Source organism: Halichoerus grypus, chromosome 2, assembly GCF_964656455.1.
Source record: "Halichoerus grypus chromosome 2, mHalGry1.hap1.1, whole genome shotgun sequence".
In the NCBI taxonomy this organism is placed as follows: Eukaryota; Metazoa; Chordata; class Mammalia; order Carnivora; family Phocidae; genus Halichoerus; species Halichoerus grypus.
Genome location: NC_135713.1, coordinates 107,680,784 through 107,701,174, shown reverse-complemented (window position 1 = coordinate 107,701,174; position 20,391 = coordinate 107,680,784). Strand labels below are relative to the sequence as shown.

The following is a 20,391-nucleotide window of genomic DNA, read 5'->3' as shown; positions in this document are numbered from 1 at the left end:
TATACGCCCCATATACCTCACCAAGCCTCACTGTACCAACCATGGTTTTGAGATAGGTTGGCTTTATAGTAAAACTATAAAAAACTAAAATCTGTAATTGTTGTACAAATAAGACTTGTTCAGTCCCATTAAAGCAGAAGTCAGAACAGCGAGAACTGTCCCCAGCTTCCACAGATAGAAAAGACCCTTTGGAAGGTTAGCACAGAGGGACTCTTGCTTATGCTCTGCCCTTTCAGCACCCAGAAAAAACAAATGTGACCTCAGCGCCCCAAGATGTATAAAACTCCAAGAAGTCACAAGGACTTTAGATGAGACATGTGAAAATGAAATGTTAGTCCACTGAGAATAGGCCTGAAAACTTTAAAAAGAGGTACAGAATGCATATCATAAAACTTCTGGGAGAATTTTCTACTGCAACACTTCTTGTTGGAAATAAACACTTCATAGAAAGGGTCATCTGCCAGACCAAGGGTTTTCCTTTTCTTCTCTTTCCGTTTGTAATTATTATTAAATCAGAAAATACAGAGTTTGTAAAGAAGCAGGTGCTACCTAAGTGATCATCTGCTTTGTATTTTATGATATTTTTCATTTGTTTTTCCTTGAATGCCCTAATTTTTACAGAACTTCATCTAGACAACGTGGTTTTTCCAACACTGGCATTTTACAGGCACTTGACATAGGTAAAAGCAGGTAAGAGATAGTTATTTTTGTTTTTAATCCGAGCTTTGACTACATTTTAAGAACCACAAAGAAGAAAGAACACAGGGAGGGTCTCTCACTTACAAGTTATGGCATCTAGGGCAAGCCAGAGATAGAACTCATTAGGTATGTTTGATGTACCAAGCATCACTATGTGTTAATGTCATTTCCCCATCACCCATTACATTAGTGGAGTCAGTAACTTGTCAAATGTCCCACAGCTGAAAAGTTGAAAGAGCCAGATTTTGAACCCAATTCTGTATGATTTTAAAGCTCACCTATTTTTTTTAACTAAACCAAGCCATCTTTCAGGCAAGTCATTTCATCTCCCCTGACCTCCATCTCAATTTCCCTATCAGCAAAATAAAAGGGTTGAGTTGGAAGATCTTTAAGCTCTCTTCCAACTCTAAGAAGAAATTATATACTAGAAACTCTATAAAGTTTATAAGCCCTGTAAAATATGGTGAAACCATTTTTATGAGATATAAATATTAATACCATGTATTCTAAAAACAAATGATGTGGACAGTTGGAACAATTATATAAGTCAGGAATGTAAAGCTTAAAATATTTGCTTTTGATATTTTCAACTGATGTACAATGTATTGTAGAATAGTTTCCCACTTTTTAAATTTGTGGACCTCTTTCATTGTCATAAATTTGTGAACCACAACAGCAAAATTTAAAATATTTCATATTTTAATAACATATGATTAAAAAACTGTGAGATTTTTAAATTTTGGTCCATTTATTATAAAGGTTTACATGTAAGTTCATCCTAATAATGTGTGACAATATTAACTCATTTAGACATTCAATTCATTTAGCCACATTTTCAATTTAATAAGCAGCATTAAGTGCTTTAATTTACTTTAAATTAATGTAGCTTATGCTATTTAACTTACTTTGAATTAATTTTTAAGAAAATAATTATTAATAGATTTTAAAATTATATATTTTACTCTGTTCAGGAACAATATAAAACTATAGATCAAAACCAACCACATTATAGCAACAGAAATCGTGAAAAAAATAACACCTGTTTTTATGAGCTGATGTTTGAAAGTTTCCCTAAAATCAATTAACGTAAGTCCTGTTTTGTTTACACATGAGGAAATAAGAGAATATATTTAAGGTTGCTATTTCTTAACACTTTTCTACACATAATATTTTACAGGAATGGACAGTCTTTCTTTCCAATAAATTAAAAACAAAGGAGAAATAACTGTCACTATATTTCCCTCTGTTCAACATCTTCAGGTTCCAGAGATATACTAGGGGTGCTATATAAGAATTTTACGTAGATAAATGCAACTTGTAGATCCTGGTGAAGACAGCTTGGGGTTACACTTGCAGGATTTTTTTTTTTAATTTCAATAAAAGTGTCCCTCTATTTTCTATATTGAATCAACAGTCGGGGGTATACATTTAATAATTAACTTGAGTTTTCCAACCTACCTATTGTGTGAATTAAGTAAGATTGCATTCCACCCTCCTATATCTTGAAACATCCCAATCTCCACAGCTGTAGACTCAGACTCACCCTCCCCGCACCCCGTCCCTTCCACCTCAGTGGAAGGACCATGTCCATTTTGTTAACTACAAGCCCAGGAGGCACCTTCCATACTTTCCCTCTCCCCTCGATCCTACATCTAATACCTTTCCAAAAGCCCTATTTTTTTTTTCCTTCCCAAATCTCTCTTAACTATGTTCTGTCTACCTCCCTACAGTTACCACCAGTGGATTCGTTATTCTAGCTTTTGTTCATGACCTTGAAGCCACCACTTTCCCTAAACTAAAGAATCATCGTGCATGAAGTTAACTCTACCTGGAAACCCCCTTTGCCTCAGTAGGCTAAGTCACCGTTCAGATCATAGACTACCCCGACAATCCCCTTTTCTAAGGAACGCCTGGACTGACCTCCCCGACTGAGCCAAGTCATTCTGTTATATGTTATCACTGTGCTAGGACGTTTCTCTCAGCAGGTATCGTAGGGTACTCATTCACTCGTTCCTTTACCATGTAATTACCTACCATGTGAAAGATACAGTGACGAATAAATAAGCAAAGCATCTGTCTCAGGAAGTTCACATTCTAGGGTGGAGAAAGAAGCCATTACCTAGGAGGACAGGTGGAAGGTATTTGCCCTATGGAAGGAAATATAGTGGAGAATTACTGTTTCCCACCTATGTGTGTGATTCTTTGATGCGTGTCGTCTCCCAGAGGAGACCCTAAAGACCACACCCCTGGGCCCACGCTTCACTTTTGTACTGTTCACATGAGTTCTTCCTATTTTTCCCCACCACAAGCACAAATTATGCTCCCAAAGGAGCAAAATGGCACTTTAAGCAAAAGGTACTTTGTTTATATTTTTATAGCTAAAATTTTTCATGGATCCCTTCCAAATAAAGGAAGAATCCAGAGCATTAATCATTAAAAAGAACACTGTACCAGATCTTGAATGTGAGAAGAAAAATATGACCACTCTTCAAGTGTTCAAGAATAAATAACTGTCTAAAGATGATCTTTTTTTTTTTCCTCCTCTTTTGTACGCCTGAAGTTTCACAATGACACATACAAGATATGTGGAGACAGGCAGGGAGGAACAGAGGCCGTTTTAACTTTTAGAATATTCTCTTTGGGTTTTTAAATGTCATAATGCCAAAGACAAACATTCTCAAATCCTAAACCAAATTAATTCTTAAAAATTTCCTCATCAAAACCAGGAAACACTTACTTCTAAGTGCATAATGTTGAATTTTGTTATAACAAAGACTTAAGGGGTGCAGGATGACTTTTTCAGACCAGCGAAAGATGAACTTTCGAAACTCTAAGGTGACAACTTCTAACTAGGCAAAAAGTCTGGCTCTTTCCTCTGAGAAACAGCAATCTCCTGCCTAGAGTCATTTAATTAAGTGAAAGCACTTTTTTATGCCAGTGGATTTTCAAGAAGCTAAGAAGCAGTGAAATGAGAGCTCTACTGTTTACATTTAGACACACGTAGGCAATTCAGGTTCTCTTAATCTGGGAATCTTGAGCCTTTCCACCAAGATGAAAATTTCTGCACTAAGCAAATATAAATAGGAAATCTCCTAGCATCATTAAGTGCTCACAGTTCCTTAAAGTCACGGCTCAGTTAATCATTTGCTTTTAGAATGTTTTCCTCCAAGAACAGGGCAATGTTTAATAATATTGTTTTAATTATCCAAAATATTCTCCCCTTTGCCTTTACACATTTTTCCCCTATCACAGGCACTGAAATTAAATGAAAGAAAGAAGCATTATGTGGATGGTTTACTTTCATATTTAACTTATAATAAAAAAAACTCAGTAACAAGAAAGATGTGTTGGCAGTCTGGTCATTTGTATGCAAGTCACCTCCTTTTACAATGAGCAACTATATGATGACCAAGAGAACTCCAGACTTCAAGCCATTTTATCCAGTAATCCATACAACCAAACACCAACCAGGAAAACAAATGAATTTGGACACTTCCTCAGAGTTTGTTGAATTTCTTCAGTTGCTTATTAAACACAGTCGGTACTCCAAGAACTGGCACACCTCTGGGTACATCCTCATTTTTTAAGAAACCCTACTGAGCACACTATCCTTCCCTCTCCACAGGCATTGGTCACCCTGAAAAGCCTGAAAGTAATTCTGCAGAAAGAATCAGAGATGGCCTGAGGCCATCACAAAAGAATCACGGGTTGTAACACAAAGCGTTCTCATACTAGAGAAATGTGTTTGCATTTGTGGTTTTTCTGATGCCTTCAAATGAATGATCCTACGTCACAACCGCATCTGTTTAGATGCCTTTTTTTCCCCTTGGGGAAAAGAACAAAGGGACATGTTCTTAGAGCTTGCCTCACAGAAATTAACACCCTCCTTTCCTCCTCGCCTTATGTAGTTTTCTTGGGGTTGCTCTATTTGCTTATACTTCCTTTCATAAGCTAATATGAATCTAAAAATTATCACTAATTCAGTGCCTTAAGGAGAGTAGGTAATTGGAAAGAAGGCTTAATCTACACCAGGGCCCTGAGGACAGTCACTTAAAAAAAAAAAAAAAAAACGCTAAAGGAGGAGAGAAATTAGAGACATATGCTAGGATAGACAGCTCATGGAAGTGATGTCCTCCTAATCAAGTATTCATGTTATTTACCATGTACATGAACTTTTGGAACGTCATTGATTGAAGTACTTAGCGGCGTAAATTCAACTTATCCTTTTGGACTTGCCCAGAAAATTCGATATTCAAGACATAAATTTCTTCAGTTTCAGTTTTTAATCATATAATTTCTGCATCAATCCAAATATCAGAGCATCCAATCTCACACCATTAGGCTTATACAAATGAATGGTAAGGCAAAGAAACTAGCTGAAAGAGAATTCCCATCAAATGTCAACCAGGCCACAGAGAGAAACAAGTCTCCATTTGTTAACAAGCTGTCTACAGCCTGACAACCTAAAGTTGACCTAGGGTCTCCCACAAGCCTAATCATGATAGCACAGTATTAAAATCTAAAGAAAACAGTAAAAATTATGTGTACACATTTTTAGAAAAGAAATGAAAACAAAAGGTACTTACACTTTTGCTCCGAGAAAGCAAATCACAGGTATTTCTTTTCATGGTGGTGTTTTAAGTAATTCAAACGGACAATAGTTGTTTCCAATGTCACTTCTCTCACTGCAACAATTATCCACTCAAAAGCCAACTGGCATTCTGAAGAGAAAGGCAAGGAAATGTTTAATCAAGTATATGATTAACACGTGCACTTCAAAATTCTGTCTTAGACTAGGACAATAATTCTTAAATTATTCAGCAGAACAAGCTAAAATGGTGCTATGTTTAAAGCAATAAAAGTACACACAAGCAGCATTTCCAAAACAGCTTTTGTTAAATGTAAGTTAGAGATTTCAAGCACCATCTGTTTTCCATTAAATATTCAAGTCTACTTTTCTAGGGGCTTAAAAAAAATAGGTATGGTAGTCACAACTTACACTTACATGTATGAAATGAAGATGCATGCTGAGCTGTGTACATGTGGATTCTGGCTGGTACAGCTGGGGACCCCTCAGTTTTCCACTAAGCATTCACTGAATAAGGTAGCCTTGTCCACCACCAGAGGGATCTGACTACATCTGAAAGCACTCTGACCATAGCATGGTGGCCTCCTGTTTCATCATTAGCAATAATCCACAGTACAGTGGTTCTTCAGTGAATTTAATGAGTTCTCTACTCTTTGGGTTCAACAATGTTATAAGAAATAGTTGGGAGAAACAGTTTCCCAAGTTGAGCAACAACTATGATTTCTAAGAATACCCCAGAGGAGCTGTCACTTGAATGACATGATAGCCTTATTACCTTACCTTTACTTCCCACTAGACATTAAGAAGGAGATTCTGTTTTTTGTTTTGAAGAAAGAGCAAATACAATAACTATACAATTTGTGTTCATTCTGATATTCAGCTGAATCTGGGCATGATTTAAATATTCACATGGAATATTTGCATGTGGGCTGAAATGCCTTTTGGGAAAAAAATCATTCTAAGAGAACAGGGATAAGGCAAACAGGCTTGATCAAAACACAAAAACGCTGACATTGTAGATGTAGGCTGAAATGGTGGGAACAGACCAATTCTAACAAGAGCAAGTAGTCTATCATTTGGATTTACTCTAAGTTTCTCAAAAGGCTTGTGCCTGAGGTTTAGGGAAAAGAATAACAGTGAGCAACGTCTGAAGGAGTTTGTTTTACTGAAATGATGGAAAAATATCAAAGTGCAGGATAGTGTGAATTATACATTCAAAAATATATACTTTCAAACAAAGTAACTACATATACTTTAAGAACACACAAAACACATGGAGGGAGGGCTCCAGGGAACACAGCATCCATCTGGGTCCCTGGAGCAGGCCAGCCCTCAGCAGCAGGGGAAGCCACTGGTCCCCCACACCAGTGCACAGGTACCTTCTTCACCAAGCTCTCCAGAATCGTAGAGTGGCGAACTCTCAAGGTTCAAAGACTTGTTTTGAACATATGTGAATCATCCCTTAAGGCTTATGACACTAAAAGGCAGATACTTTTAGAGAGGCCAGAGATCCCACAGCAAGGTGGAGCTAGAACTGGAGAAATCTAGTTTATCACTGCTAAGAATGTCCCAAGTCGCAACTTGGGAAACACAAAGGGCACTGAGAGACAAAGTCTTCTTCCAGGGTTCATAAAAATGCTTGCCCGAGGTTAAAAAAAAATGCACAATCAATTGTGAATTTCTAGGATAAATATGGTTTCTTTGAGAGTGTGTGGATTATTTTTCAGGGAGTGGGGGTTGGAGGGAAGAGGGAATCCACAAATGCAAAGTTCTCAGCTAGTATACCTCCAGGACTTTAGTCACCTTTCCCAGTGGGTTTTTATACCATTCATTTTATAAGTTCTCAGAAAATGTGAAATTATATTACCCACCTTGAATCAATGTAAGAAGTGGACAGAAATAATATAAAATGAGAACTAAATATTCCATATCTAGGGAGAAAATAAAATCCAACTAAATGCTATGGGAAGCTTGTACACTCTCTGAGAAAAATACATTCAAAATATTTAATTACTCACTCAGTAATTAATGAGTACTCTTAGGGGCAACCAGGGAATAGTTAGTTGCCCATAGTAGGCTAGTAACTCAATAGTTTTAAATTAACAAATCAGTTAAATCAGATGAATCACGGAACTGACCTGGTAAGGTTTGCTGAATTCATCAAGTTTTTAAGAAATTTGCCTTGACATCATTTAAAGACTTCCCATAGGAATTTGGAACCTGTGGATTTTTGAGTAGGCAAATGGGTATAACTGAAAATTGACTGTTGATGGGCTGGCCCTTCTCAGCCTATATACTTGGGAGGAAGCATGGTCTGGCTAAAACAGTATGGACCTTGAAACCAAAGAGGCATAGGATTTGAAACCAAAGAGGTTAGGATTTCAGATCCCCAAGAGCATTCTGTGTAGCTTTCAGCAAGTTACTAAGCTTTCTGACCTTTTTTGAGATCTGCAAAAAGGCGGTAATAATAACTCATGTGTTTTTTGAGTTAAATGACCTAATGTGTATAAAAGGATGTCTAGAAGAATGCTTGGCTCACTTTATCACCACCACCATCATCATCAGCCTTCATTGCTACCTTTTTCTTCTGTTAGTATCAAATGACAAGTACCAAAAACCCATTCTTACTTTTCCACTTGAAAGTGTCCAACTCCCTCAGATAAGACAGAACTAGGCAAATATACTTTCAACTAAGTGGTAATGAATAATATATCAGTTAAGGTCCCAGGAATAAATAGCACACTCATATTAGGATCATTTAAGGAGGGGTTAGTAAAGAGATTATTAAGGAATAGGACAGTAGAGAGGAGCAAGATGGCAGAGGAGTAGGAGACCTAAATTTCGTCTAACCCAGGAGTTCAGCTAGATAGTTATCAAACCATTCTGAACACCTACAAACTCAACAGGAGATCAAAGAAAAGAAGAGCAGCAACTCTCTGAACGGAAAAGAAAACACTTTCTGGAAGGTAGGACGTGCGGAGAAGTGAATCCAAGGCGATACTCAGGAAGATAGACCACGGGGGGAGGGAGCCTCCGTCAGCCACTACCGGCAAGTGATAGAGCAGCGGAGCACAAAATCGGAACTTTTAGAAGTCGGCTCCGTTGAGGGACGTCGCTCCAGTGGCTAAGCAGGGGTGGAACCCTCACTGGAACAATGTGGTTTCAGGACCTCGGGGTCACAGAAAGACCGGGGGTGCCTGAGTGCGGCAGAGCTCCAAGGGATCGGAGGGGGAAAGCCGGCTGCAGAGACAGAGCCAAGGAGTGGGCTCTCAGCTCGGGGTTGCCATAAACCGTGATCTGAGGCAGAGTTGGGCCACTGCTCTTCCAGCCAGGACCCAACGAGGGGCAGATCTGGGCAGACGCCCCTTCCTCCCCCAGGAGGAGCGTCGCAGGAGCACACCGCAGGAATCTGCTGGATTTGGAGACTCCAAACGGGGTCAGGTGCCAGAGATAGAAACACTCTGTCACAGGCCAGGTGAGCATGGAGAGTGGCTGGAGACCAGGGAGATGGGAGTGATTGATTGCTTTTCTCTGGGGGCTCACTGAGGAGTGGGGCCCCGAGTTCTCAGCTCCTCTGGGGTGGAGATTGGGGGGCCACCATTTTACTCTCGTCCTCCAAAGCTGTATGGAAAGCTTGCAGGGAACAAAAGCTCCTGAGAGCAAACCCAAGCAGATAACTTAGCCCGGCCCCTGGCAAGGGCGGGGCAATTCCACCTCTGGCAAAGACATTTGAGAATCACTGCAACAGGCCCCTCCCCCAGATCAGCAAAAACAGCCAGACAAGACCAAGTTTACCAATCAATGAGAACAGCAGAACTCCAGCACTAGGGGAATACAGCATATAGAATTAATGGATTTTTCCCCCTGATTCTTTAGACTTTCAAAGTTAATTTTTTAATTTTTTTTTCTATTTTTTTTGAATTTTTCTTTTTCCCTTTTTCAACCAACATATCAATCCCTTTTTTAAAAATCTTTTTTATTTTTCATTTTTAGAGTCATATTCTATCCCTTCATTGTAGTTAACCTTATTTTTTGTATATATATAAGTTGTTCTGTCTTTAAAATTTTGGGATACAGTTTCTAGTAACAGACCAAAATATACCCTAAATCTCTAGCATATGGCTTTGTTCTAGTCTCCAGCCTGATCACATTCTCTCTCTTTTTTGTTGTTGTTGTTTTTTTAAAATTTTTCTTCTTTCTTTTTTCAACCAACTTCTTATCAATTCCTTTTATAAAATCTTTTATAATTTTCATCTTTACAGTCATATTCTATCCCTTCATCCTATTTACCCTTATTTTTGTACATATATAAGTTTTTCCTTCTTTAAAATTTTGGGGAACAGTTTCTTCTAACAGACCAAAATATGTTCAAAATCTACTGTCTGGCACTGATCTATTCACCAGCCTGATCATATTTGATCATATTCTTTTTTTTTTCTTTTTTCTTTCTTTCCCTTTCTTTTCCCCAAGTTTTGGGTCTCTTCTGATTTGTTTAGTGTATATTTTCTGGGGTCACTGTTACCCTGTTAGCATTTTGTTCTCTCATTCATCTATCCTCCTCTGGACAAAATGACAAGACGGAAAAAATCACCTCAAAAAAAAGAACAAGAGGCAGTACCGACTGCCAGGGACCTAATCAATATGGACATCAGTAAGATGTCAGAACTAGAGTTCAGAGTGATGATTATAAAGATACTAGCTGGGCTTGAAAAAAGCATGGAAGATACAAGAGAAACTCTTTCTGGAGAAATAAAAGAACTAAAATCTAACCAAGTCGAAATCAAAAAGACTATTAATGAGGTACAATCAAAAATGGAGGCTCTAACTGCTAGGATATATGAGGCAGAAGAGAGAATCAGTGATATACAAGACCAAATGATGGAGAATAAAAAAGCTGAGAAAAAGAGAGATAAACAACTACTGGATCATGAGGGCAGAATTCAAGAGATAAGTGATACCATAAGATGAAACAACATTAGAATAATTGGGATCCCAGAAGAAGAAGAAAGAGAGAGGGGCAGAAGGTATATTGGAGCAAATTATAGCAGAGAACTTCCCTAATTTGGAGAAGGAAACAGGCATCAAAATCCAGGAGGCACAGAGAACCCCCCTCAAAATCAATAAAAATAGGTCAACACCCCGACATCTAATAGTAAAACTCACAAGTCTCAGAGACAAAGAGAAAATCCTGAAAGCAGCTCGAGACAAGAGGTCTGTAACCTACAATGGTAGAAACATTAGACTGGCAGCAGACCTATCCACAGAGACCTGGCAGGCCAGAAAGGACTGGCAGGATATATTCAGAGCCCTAAATGAGAAAAATATGCAGCCAAGAATATTATATCCAGCTAGGCTGTCATTGAAAATAGAAGGAGAGATAAAAAGTTTGCAGGACAAACAAAAACTAAAAGAATTTGCGAACACCAAACCAGCCCTACAAGAAATATTGAAAGGGGTCCTCTAAGCAAAGAGAGAGCCTAAAAGTAACAAAGACCAGAAAGGAACAGAGATAATATACAGTAACAGTCACCTTACAGGCAATACAATGGCACTAAATTCATATCTTTCGATTGTTACCCTGAATGTAAATGGGCTATATGCCCCAATCAAAAGACACGGGGTATCAGATTGGATTAAAAAACAAGACCCATTGATATGCTGTCTGCAACAGACTCATTTTAGAACCAAAGGCACCTCCAGATTTAAAATGAGGGAGTGGAAAACTATTTACCATGCTAATGGACATCAAAAGAAAGCTGGGGTGGCAATCCTTATATCACACAAATTAGATTTTAAACCAAAGACTATAATAAGAGATGAGGAAGGACACTACATCATACTTAAAGGGTCTATCCAACAAGAAGATCTAACAATTGTAAATATCTATGCCCCTAACATGGGAGCAACCAGTTATATAAGCCAATTAATAACAAAATCAAAGAAACACACTGACAATAATATAATAATAGTAGGGGACTTTAACACCCCCTCACTGAAATGGACAGATCATCTAAGCAAAATATCAACAAGGAAATAAATGCTTTAAATGACACACTGGACCAGATGGACTTCACAGATATATTCAGAACATTCCATCCCAAAGCAACAGAATACACATTCTTCTCTAGGGCACATGGAACATTCTCCAGAATAGATCATATCCTGGGTCACAAATCAGGTCTCAACCAGTACCAAAAGAACATCCTGCATCTTTTTGGACCACAATGCTTTGAAATTAGAACTCAATCACAAGAGAAAAGTCAGAAAGAACTCAAATACATGGAGGCTAAAGAGCAACCTACTAAAGAATGAGTGGGTCAACCAGGAAATTAAAAAAGAATTTAAAAAATTCATGGAAACCAATGAAAATGAAAACACAACTCTTCAAAATCTTTGGGATGCAGCAAAGGCAGTCCTAAGAGGAAAGTATATAGCAATACAAGCCTTTCTCAAGAAACAAGAAAGGTCTCAAATACATAACCTAACCCTACACCTAAAGGAGCTGGAGAAAGAACAGCAAATAAAGCCTAAACCCAGCAGGAGAAGAGAAATAATAAAGATCAGAGCAGAAATCAATGAAATAGAAACCAAAAGAACAGTAGAACAGATCAATGAAACTAGGAGCTGGTTCTTTGAAAGAATTATTAAGATTGATAAACCCCTGGCCGGACTTACCAAAAAGAAAAGAGAAATGACCCAAATAAATAAAATCATGAATGAAAGAGGAGAGATCACAACCAACACCAAAGAAATACAAACAATTATAGGAACATATTATGAGCAACTATATGCCAGCAAATTAGATAATCTGGAAGAAATGGATGCATTCCTAGAGATGTATAAACTACTAAAACTGAGCCAGGAAGAAATAGAAAACCTGAACAGACCCATAACCAGTAAGGAAATTGAAGCAGTCATCAAAAATCTCCAAGAGCCCAGGGCCAGATGGCTTCCCAGGGGAATTCTACCAAACATTTAAAGAATTAATACCTAGTCTCCTGAAACTGTTCCAAAAAATAGAAATGGAAGGAAAACTTCCAAACTCATTTTATGAGGCAACCATTACCTTGATCCCAAAACCAAAGACCCCATCAAAAAGGAGAACTACAGACCAATATCCCTGATGAACATGGATGCAAAAATTCTCACCAAAATACTAGCCAATAGGATCCAACACTACATTCAAAGGATCATTCACCACGACCAAGTGGGATTTATTCCTGGGCTGCAAGGTTGGTTCAACATCCACAAATCAATCAATGTGATACAATACATTAATAAAAGAAAGAACAAGAACCATATGATCTTCTCAATAGATGCAGAAAAAGCATTTGACAAAGTACAGTATCCTTTCTTGATTAAAACCCTTCACGATGTAGGGATAGAGGGTACATACCTCAATATGATAAAAGCCATCTATGAAAAACCCACAGTGAACATCATTCTCAACGGGGAGAAGCTGAGAGCTTTTCCCCTAAGGTCAGGAACATGGCAGGGATGTCCACTATCACCACTGCTATTCAACATAGTACTAGAAGTCCTAGCCTCAGCTATCAGACAACCAAAAGAAATAAAAGGCATTCGAATTGGCAAAGAGGAAGTGAAACTCTCACTTTTTGCAGATGATAGATACTTTATGTGGAAAACCCAAAAGACTCCACCCCAAAACTGCTAGCACTCATACAGGAATTCAGTCAAGTGGCAGGATATAAAATCAATACACAGAAATCAGTTGCATTTCTACACACCAAAAACAAGACAGAAGAAAGAGAAATTAAGGAGTCGATCCCATTTACAATTGCACCCAAAACCATAAGATACCTAGGAATAAATCTAACCAAAGAAGCAAAGAATCTGTACTCAGAAAACTATAGAATACTTATGAAAGAAATTGAGGAAGACACAAAGAAATGGAGAAACGTTCCATGCTCATGGATTGGAAGAACAAATGTGAAAATGTCTATGCGACCTAGAGCAATCTACACATTTAAAGCAATCCCTATCAAAATGCCATCCACTTTTTTCAAAGAAATGGAACAAATAATCCTAAAATTTGTATGGAACCAGAAAAGAACCCAAATAGCCAGAGGAATGTTGAAAAAGAAAAGCAAAGCTGGTGGCATAACAATTCTGGACTTCAAGCTCTATTACAAAGCTGTCATCATCAAGACAGTACAGTACTGGCACAAAAACAGACACACAGATCAGTGGAACAGAATAGAGAGCCCAGAAATGGACCCTCAACTCTATGGTCAACTCATCTTCGACAAAGCAGGAAAGAATGTCCAGTGGAAAAAAGACAGTCTCTTCAACAAATGGTGCTGGGAAAATTGGACAGCCACATGCAGAAGACTGAAACTGGACCATTTCCTTACACCACACACAAAAATAGACTCAAAATGGATAAAAGACCTAAATGTGAGACAGGAATCCATCAAAAGTCTTGAGGAGAACACAGGCAGCAACCTCTTTGACCTCAGCTGCAGCAACTTCTTCCTAGAAACATCACCAAAGGCAAGGGAAGCAAGGGCAAAAATGAACTATTGGAACTTCCTCAAGATAAAAACCTTTTGCACATCAAAGGAAACAGTCAACAAAACCAAAAGACAACCGACAGAATGGGAGAAGATATTTGCAAATGACATATCAGATAAAGGGCTAGTATCCAAAATCTATAAAGGACTTATCAAACTCAACACCCAGAGAACAAAGAATCCAATCAAGAAATGGGCAGAAGACATGAACAGACATTTCTGCAAAGAAGACATCCACATGGCCAACAGACATGAAAAAGTGCTCAACATCACTCGGCATCAGGGAAATCCAAATCAAAACCTCAATGAGATACCACCTCACACCAGTCAGAATGGCTAAAATTAACAAGTCAGGAAACAACAGATGTTGGTGAGGATGTGGAGAAAGAAACCTACACTGTTAGTGGGAATGCAAGCTGGTTCAGCCACTCTGGAAAACAGTATGGAGTTTCCTCAAAAAGTTGAAAATAGAGCTACCCTATGATCCAGCAATTGCACTATTGGGTATTTATCCCAAAGATACGAATGTAGGGATCCAAAGGGGTACATGCACCCCAATGTTTATAGCAGCAATTTCCACAATAGCCCAACTATGGATAGAGCCTAGATGTCCATCAACAGATGAATGGATAAAGATGTGGTATGTGTGTGTGTGTGTATACACACACACACACACACACACACACACACTGGAATATCATGCAGCCATCAAAAAAATGAAATCTTGCCATTTGCAATGACATGGATGGAACTAGAGGGTATTATGCTAAGCGAAATAAGTCAATCAGAGAAAGACATGTATCATACGATCTCACTGATATGAGCAATTTGAGAAACAAGACAGAGAATCATAGGGGAAGGGCAGGAAAAATGAAACAAGATAAAACCAGAGAGGGAGACAAACCATAAGAGGCTCCTAATCTCGGGGAAACAAGCTGAGGGTTGCTGGAGTGGAGGGGGTGGGAGAGATGGGGTGGCTGGGTGATGGACATTGGGGAGGGTATATGCTATGGTGAGCACTGTGAATTGTGTAAGACTGATGAATCACAGACCTGTACCCCTGAAACAAATAATACATTATATGTTAATTTAAAAAAAAGAAGATGACAGTGGGGGGGGCACCTGGATGGCTCAGTTGATTAAGCATCTGACTCTTGGTTTCAGCTCATGTCATGATCTCCTGGTCCTGGGATGGAATCCTGCATGGCATCAGGCTCCACACTCAGCGAGGGGTCTGCTTATCTCCCTCTCTCTCTCTTCCTCTGCCCTTCCCCCCAACTCGTGTGTGTGCGTGTGTGTGTGTGTGTGTGTGTGTGTGTGTGTGTGTGTATGTGTGCTTTCTCTCTCAAATAAATAAATGAAATCTTTAAAAAAAAATGGAAGATGAGAGTAGGATAAAGAAATCTCAAAGGATAGTGACATTCTTGCAACTAGTAATAATGGAGTTTTTTATCACCCCCAAAAGGGACAAGGAGAGGGGGAAGTCACGGATACCTAGGGGGAGAGTGTCATAGGGTAAGCTGCCTTGAAAAAGGTTATTCTCTGGGCATGGCTAGTCTCAGTTGACCGGGAAAGGAAGGAGATAAGGAGATGAATATGATCTCATCCTCCTCTGATCTCCTGCTGGGATTCCCCGCTGGCCAAATGCAGAGCCAGAGGGCAAAGGAAGCTGCTGCTATCCACCTCACTGGTCAGCCTCCCAGGGCAGAAAGCACCCTAGAGCGGGGTGGGGAGGAGAGCAGAGTTGGAGGGGATGTGGGAGATGCGCCACACAAATGGAATCTGCAGCCCAGGAAGAGGATTGCACTTTTCTGCTCATTTCCTTGTAAGAAAAATATCATTTATCTTTTATCTTCCTAATAAACCTGTGAGGTAGATATCAGTAAAGAATTCTGCCCATTGCACAAAAGAGGAAATCAGCTCCAAGAATTGAACTGCCTGGTAAATAGCAAAATCAGGATTCAAACCTGATTTGTCTGACTCCAAAGTCCATGTTTTTGTCTAGGCTGCCATCGTGCTTTGCAGCCAATATCCGGCATGAACCAATGCATTTTAATGATCAACAAATGGTAACCTCTACAAATACCAAAGCTGTGCCCAAACCAAACAATGTTTGATAAAAGAGGAAAAAAAAAAAAGGTTTACTCTCAGGAAGGCAGTTATCTTAGTTCCTACAAATTCCTCCCTCAGCAAAGATAATGCCATGAGACAGCAGAAACCCTTGCTCCCTCCAGGGGCACTAAATCGAAAACCAGGTGAGAGAACACTCACACATGCAATTTCATTACTATAGGAGTTTCCACATAAAAGTTAATTAGGGAGAAGGAAGAGTCAGCTCCTGCAGGGAGAACACATTAAAAATAAAAAGAGAGGAGCTAGGTAAGATAGATGGTGCTGGAACACTCAGAGACAGAATCTGAGCTACAGCACCTGTATGAATTTTGCAGCTTCGATGAAAGGATAAGGGAGTTAAGACAGGTTCTTTCCTAGAGATTAAGGATTTAGAGAGTGGAAAAAGCCCCGAACTGGGCATCAGAAGAAGTAAGCTCCACTCACAGCAATGTGTCATATACACAAGCTGGGTGGTATTAGGAAAATCCTATCTCTTTTTTCCTCCACCAGTGGCTTGCTTCTCTGTGAAGAGGAGATAACATTATCTCCACAACCCACCTCCCAGCGTTGTTATGGGGATCAATTAGAGAGTGTGTCAAAAATTTTTCTCTAATCTATCAAGTTCCCTGCAAATGTAAGTTGCATCTGAGGCACCTGGGTGGCTCAGTCGGTTAAGCCTCTGCCTTCAGCTCAGGTCATGATCTCAAGGTCCTGGGATCGAGTCCCGCGTTGGGCTCTCTGCTCAATGGAAAGCCTGCTTCTCCCTCTCCCACTCCCCCTGCTTGTGTTCCCTCTCTCACTGTCTCTCTCTGTCAAATAAATAAATACAGTCTTAAAAAAAAAAAAAAACGTTAAGTTGCATCTATTCGTTGAAACATCAGATGTGCCAATGCAGGGCGACACCCTAAATATAATTGAAAAAGATGTAATTACTCGCAAATATTAGAGAGACTACTGAATATATTTTATGAAGAGGAATTTTTTATTCTTTATTCTTTTGTAATTAATATTTTTTCTTCTACACAGTAATTAATTTCATGTAGTGACTGCTGAATTATAAAATCACTCAGATGAATTAATTTTAAAAAAAAAACACACACATTTATTGGGCATCATGAATGGGCCAGGTGTTCTACTAAGCTCTCAGATAACCTCCAAACTTTCTAGATTCAGAGGGGAAGGATGGTTTTGATACCTTTGCCTATGAATGATCAAAGGATAATCAATTAGTTTGTCTCCAACTTAGTTTCTTCACCACCTCAGCAAGATCTGTCTTTCTGGGACTGTATAAAATAGACATCAAAATGAAATCAGGATAGGGTGCCTGGTGGTTCAGTTGGTTAAGCTTCTGCCTTCGGCTCGGGTCATGATTCCAGGGTCCTGGGACCGAGTCCCACATCGGGCCCCCTACTCAGCAGGGAGTCGGCTTCTCCCTCTATATCCTTCCCTCCCCGTCCGTGATTTCTCTCTCACTCTTTCTCTCAAATAAAAAAAAAAAGAAGAAACCAGGGTAGACAGTCTCTTTCCTGGATTAAATTCTAATCTAAAAAGAAAAATAAGTAGATATGGCACATATTTTAAAAAAAAGTTAGTTTGGTCACTGTAAAAGATAACCTCAAAGAAGTACAATAAAAATAGATTCAATTTACCGAGGATCATCCACCAAAATATGTGCAAACAAGAAACCTGGAGGTGGCAATTCAAGAATTAAATGCTCAAAAAGTTAAGAGAAAAGATGCATAGGAGTAAAAAAACAGACTTTTGATGAGGAGGTTTGAGTTAATGCCATAGGCTCTTAAATGCCCACTAATTTGCCCCATCCACACGTAAGATCTGTAATGTGGACACTTGCCCCAGTGACCCTCGGCTAGATCTGTGCAGAGACAAAGGAAGAAAAGTCCCTGGTATTTCCTCATACCTTCTAAAGTTGTGAATTAAGAGAAAGGAGTCCTTGCTGGACTAGATCTGAGGGTGACCAGAGTTTCCTGCCTATTTACACCGTGCCTTTTTCTCCAAGGTGCCCGGTGAAAGCTGTCCCTTATCTGAGCTCCGGCTAGAACCTACACAATCTAAGATCTAGAAAGAGCTCATGGCACAAATGAGGAAACTGAGGCACAGTAAGGTAAGCAAATTGCCTAAAATCACAGGGCTATGTGGAACAACACAGGAATTAACCTGAGGTCTCTGCACTCCCTGCCCAGACCTCCGTCTAGCTAAGGATGCTGCCTTATGCACTGATTTTCCTAAAACTCACTCTACAGGGTGACTCAGAGGCATCTGTCAGCATGCCCAGCAGAGTTCAACAACTTAGTTCCTGCTGAAGTTGGTACAATCTGCTTGTAACACAGGGATGGCCCTGTGTAGTTAGGTTGCAGCTCGTGCTTCGGAGGAGCCCTTCGGCTGCCTCGCAGAAGCCAGGGTGATGGGTCTCAACGAGAGGGGCCAGGTGACCTGTGACTTACAGGTTTAAGATGGCCTCACCTCACAGTCTGTCCCCAACACAAACCCTCTGCTCTAGTCTAAATGGTCTAATCCCTCCAATAACTGTGACAAATGCCTTTCCACCTCCTAGCCCTAAATGGACGTTCTTAAAATGTTCTCTGTTGTCCATCTTTCTGAACTTTTCTGTTCTTCAAAGTCCTTCTTTCTAAAATGAATGATGTAATGTATGGTGATTAACATAATAATAATAATAATAATAAAAATGAGAGTTGCCCTGCCGCTCCAAGTCACACAGCTTTCTACTCCCTCTGAATTCCAACAGTAAAGGCTACGTTGTGCCATGATATCAACTACTATCTTGCAGGTTTTCTCTAATTGTTTTATGGGTTTCAGCTCTACTTCCTCAGTTATGGGTTGAATAAGGCACATTTTAAGGCCTTTTTCATACTACAAGTTATACGATTATAAAATACAAATTCCTCAGGTTGAAAGCAATTCATTATCATCCTTTTCCTTCTCCATAGTGTTCAACAGAGTGTTGAGCCCCCAGCAACCACTCAATAAAATATATTTAAAAATAGAAGTATAAGTCCATCAAAGTCATTTTAATTAATAAGTGGCACAAAATTCCAAATAAAATTTTGTCAAAATATGGAAAATATTCAATTTCAATATTTGTCAAAGAAATGAAAATTAAAATCCCAACATTTCCATTTGTCTTGCCTACCAATTACCAAAGTTAAGGTTTTTTTAAAATAAAATACTCGATACTACTGTATATATGATGAACTAATGCATTTCATATATTGCTTATCAGCTTCGAAATGACATAAGTCTTGGGAAAGAAATTTGATAATAAGTACCAAAAGCTAGAACTGTATTATATATTTTATATAGTAATTCAGAAAAGCAACCTGAAATATGATAAGTGCTTTATATGCAAAGGTGTTTGCAACAACGCTACCTAGAGTAATGAAAATTTAAAAACAATTTAGGGGCGCTTGGGTGGCTCAGTTGGTTAAGCATCTTATTTCAGTTCAAGTCATGATCTAGGGGTCCTGGGATTGAGCCCCACATCGTATTGGGCTCTTTGCTCAGCAGGGAACTGCTTCTCCTTCTCCCTTTACCCCTCCCCCAGCTTGTGCTCTCTCTCTCTCATATAAATCTTTTTTAAAAATAAAATAAATAAAAATAATTTAGATGTCCAATAGTAAGGGAAGAGCTAAACAAAATATGAGAAACCTCATGATGTACTATACAATTAAAAATATATATGGTATAAGGTATTTTAATGACATGGAAAAATGTTTCTGCTATCATGTTAAATGACAAGAGCAGGATTAAAATTGTAGGTATAGCATGTTCCTATTAAAAGTTATGCACAGAGAAAAGACTAGAAAGAAATATAGGATACTATTAGTAGCTGTATGTAGGTTTTAGTATTACAGATGTTTCTATTCTTCTTTCTATATTCCTCAGCTTCTTAAATTTTCAACATGTGGGAAAAATAAACAATTAAAAGTCAAATTAAAAGAAAGTAATTGAGTGAATTTGGAGCAACTCATTAATCCTCTTTTCCTACTTCAGAGCACCCTTTAAATGGTAAGCTTTTGTTGGTGTGATTGTCCTAGGAGGTTAGTGGATTGTATGTCCATTCATTTGAGTATTTGTTTTTATAAGCCCAACTATGCTATTTCATACAAAGTGTGAGACTTTTGCCTAGGAAAAAATTTAGTTGGAAAGGGATGGCCAACATTAAGTTCTCTCTCACTGACCCTACTATTACTTTCTCCATTTGAATGTCTGTTGATGTCTCTTTTTCTTTTAGTCCCAGTAATGGTGACAATCACATACACACGCGCACCCACACACACACACACACACACACACACACACACACACATATCTTCAGTCTCTGCTTCACCTAGAAAATCAAAAATCAGTTACTGAGGTTCTCCTATGTTAGCTTCCAGTAATGAAAAACACACCAAACTCAGACAAATGTAAAACGTGAAT

The 20,391-nt window shown here is 38.9% G+C and overlaps 1 protein-coding gene across 4 annotated transcripts in view; it reads right to left on the bottom strand.

Annotated features, from left to right (window-relative positions):
• Positions 1-20,391, bottom strand: part of PDE4D (phosphodiesterase 4D) — a 1,430,886-nt gene that overhangs the window by 1,101,451 nt on the left and 309,044 nt on the right. For all 4 annotated transcript variants that reach the window (XM_078067299.1, XM_078067293.1, XM_078067294.1 and 1 more), the window contains exon 2: positions 5,286-5,420. In XM_078067299.1, coding sequence (XP_077923425.1) covers positions 5,286-5,327 — 42 coding nt within the window. In that variant the 5' untranslated portion in view covers positions 5,328-5,420. The remainder of the gene's footprint in view (positions 1-5,285; positions 5,421-20,391) is intronic.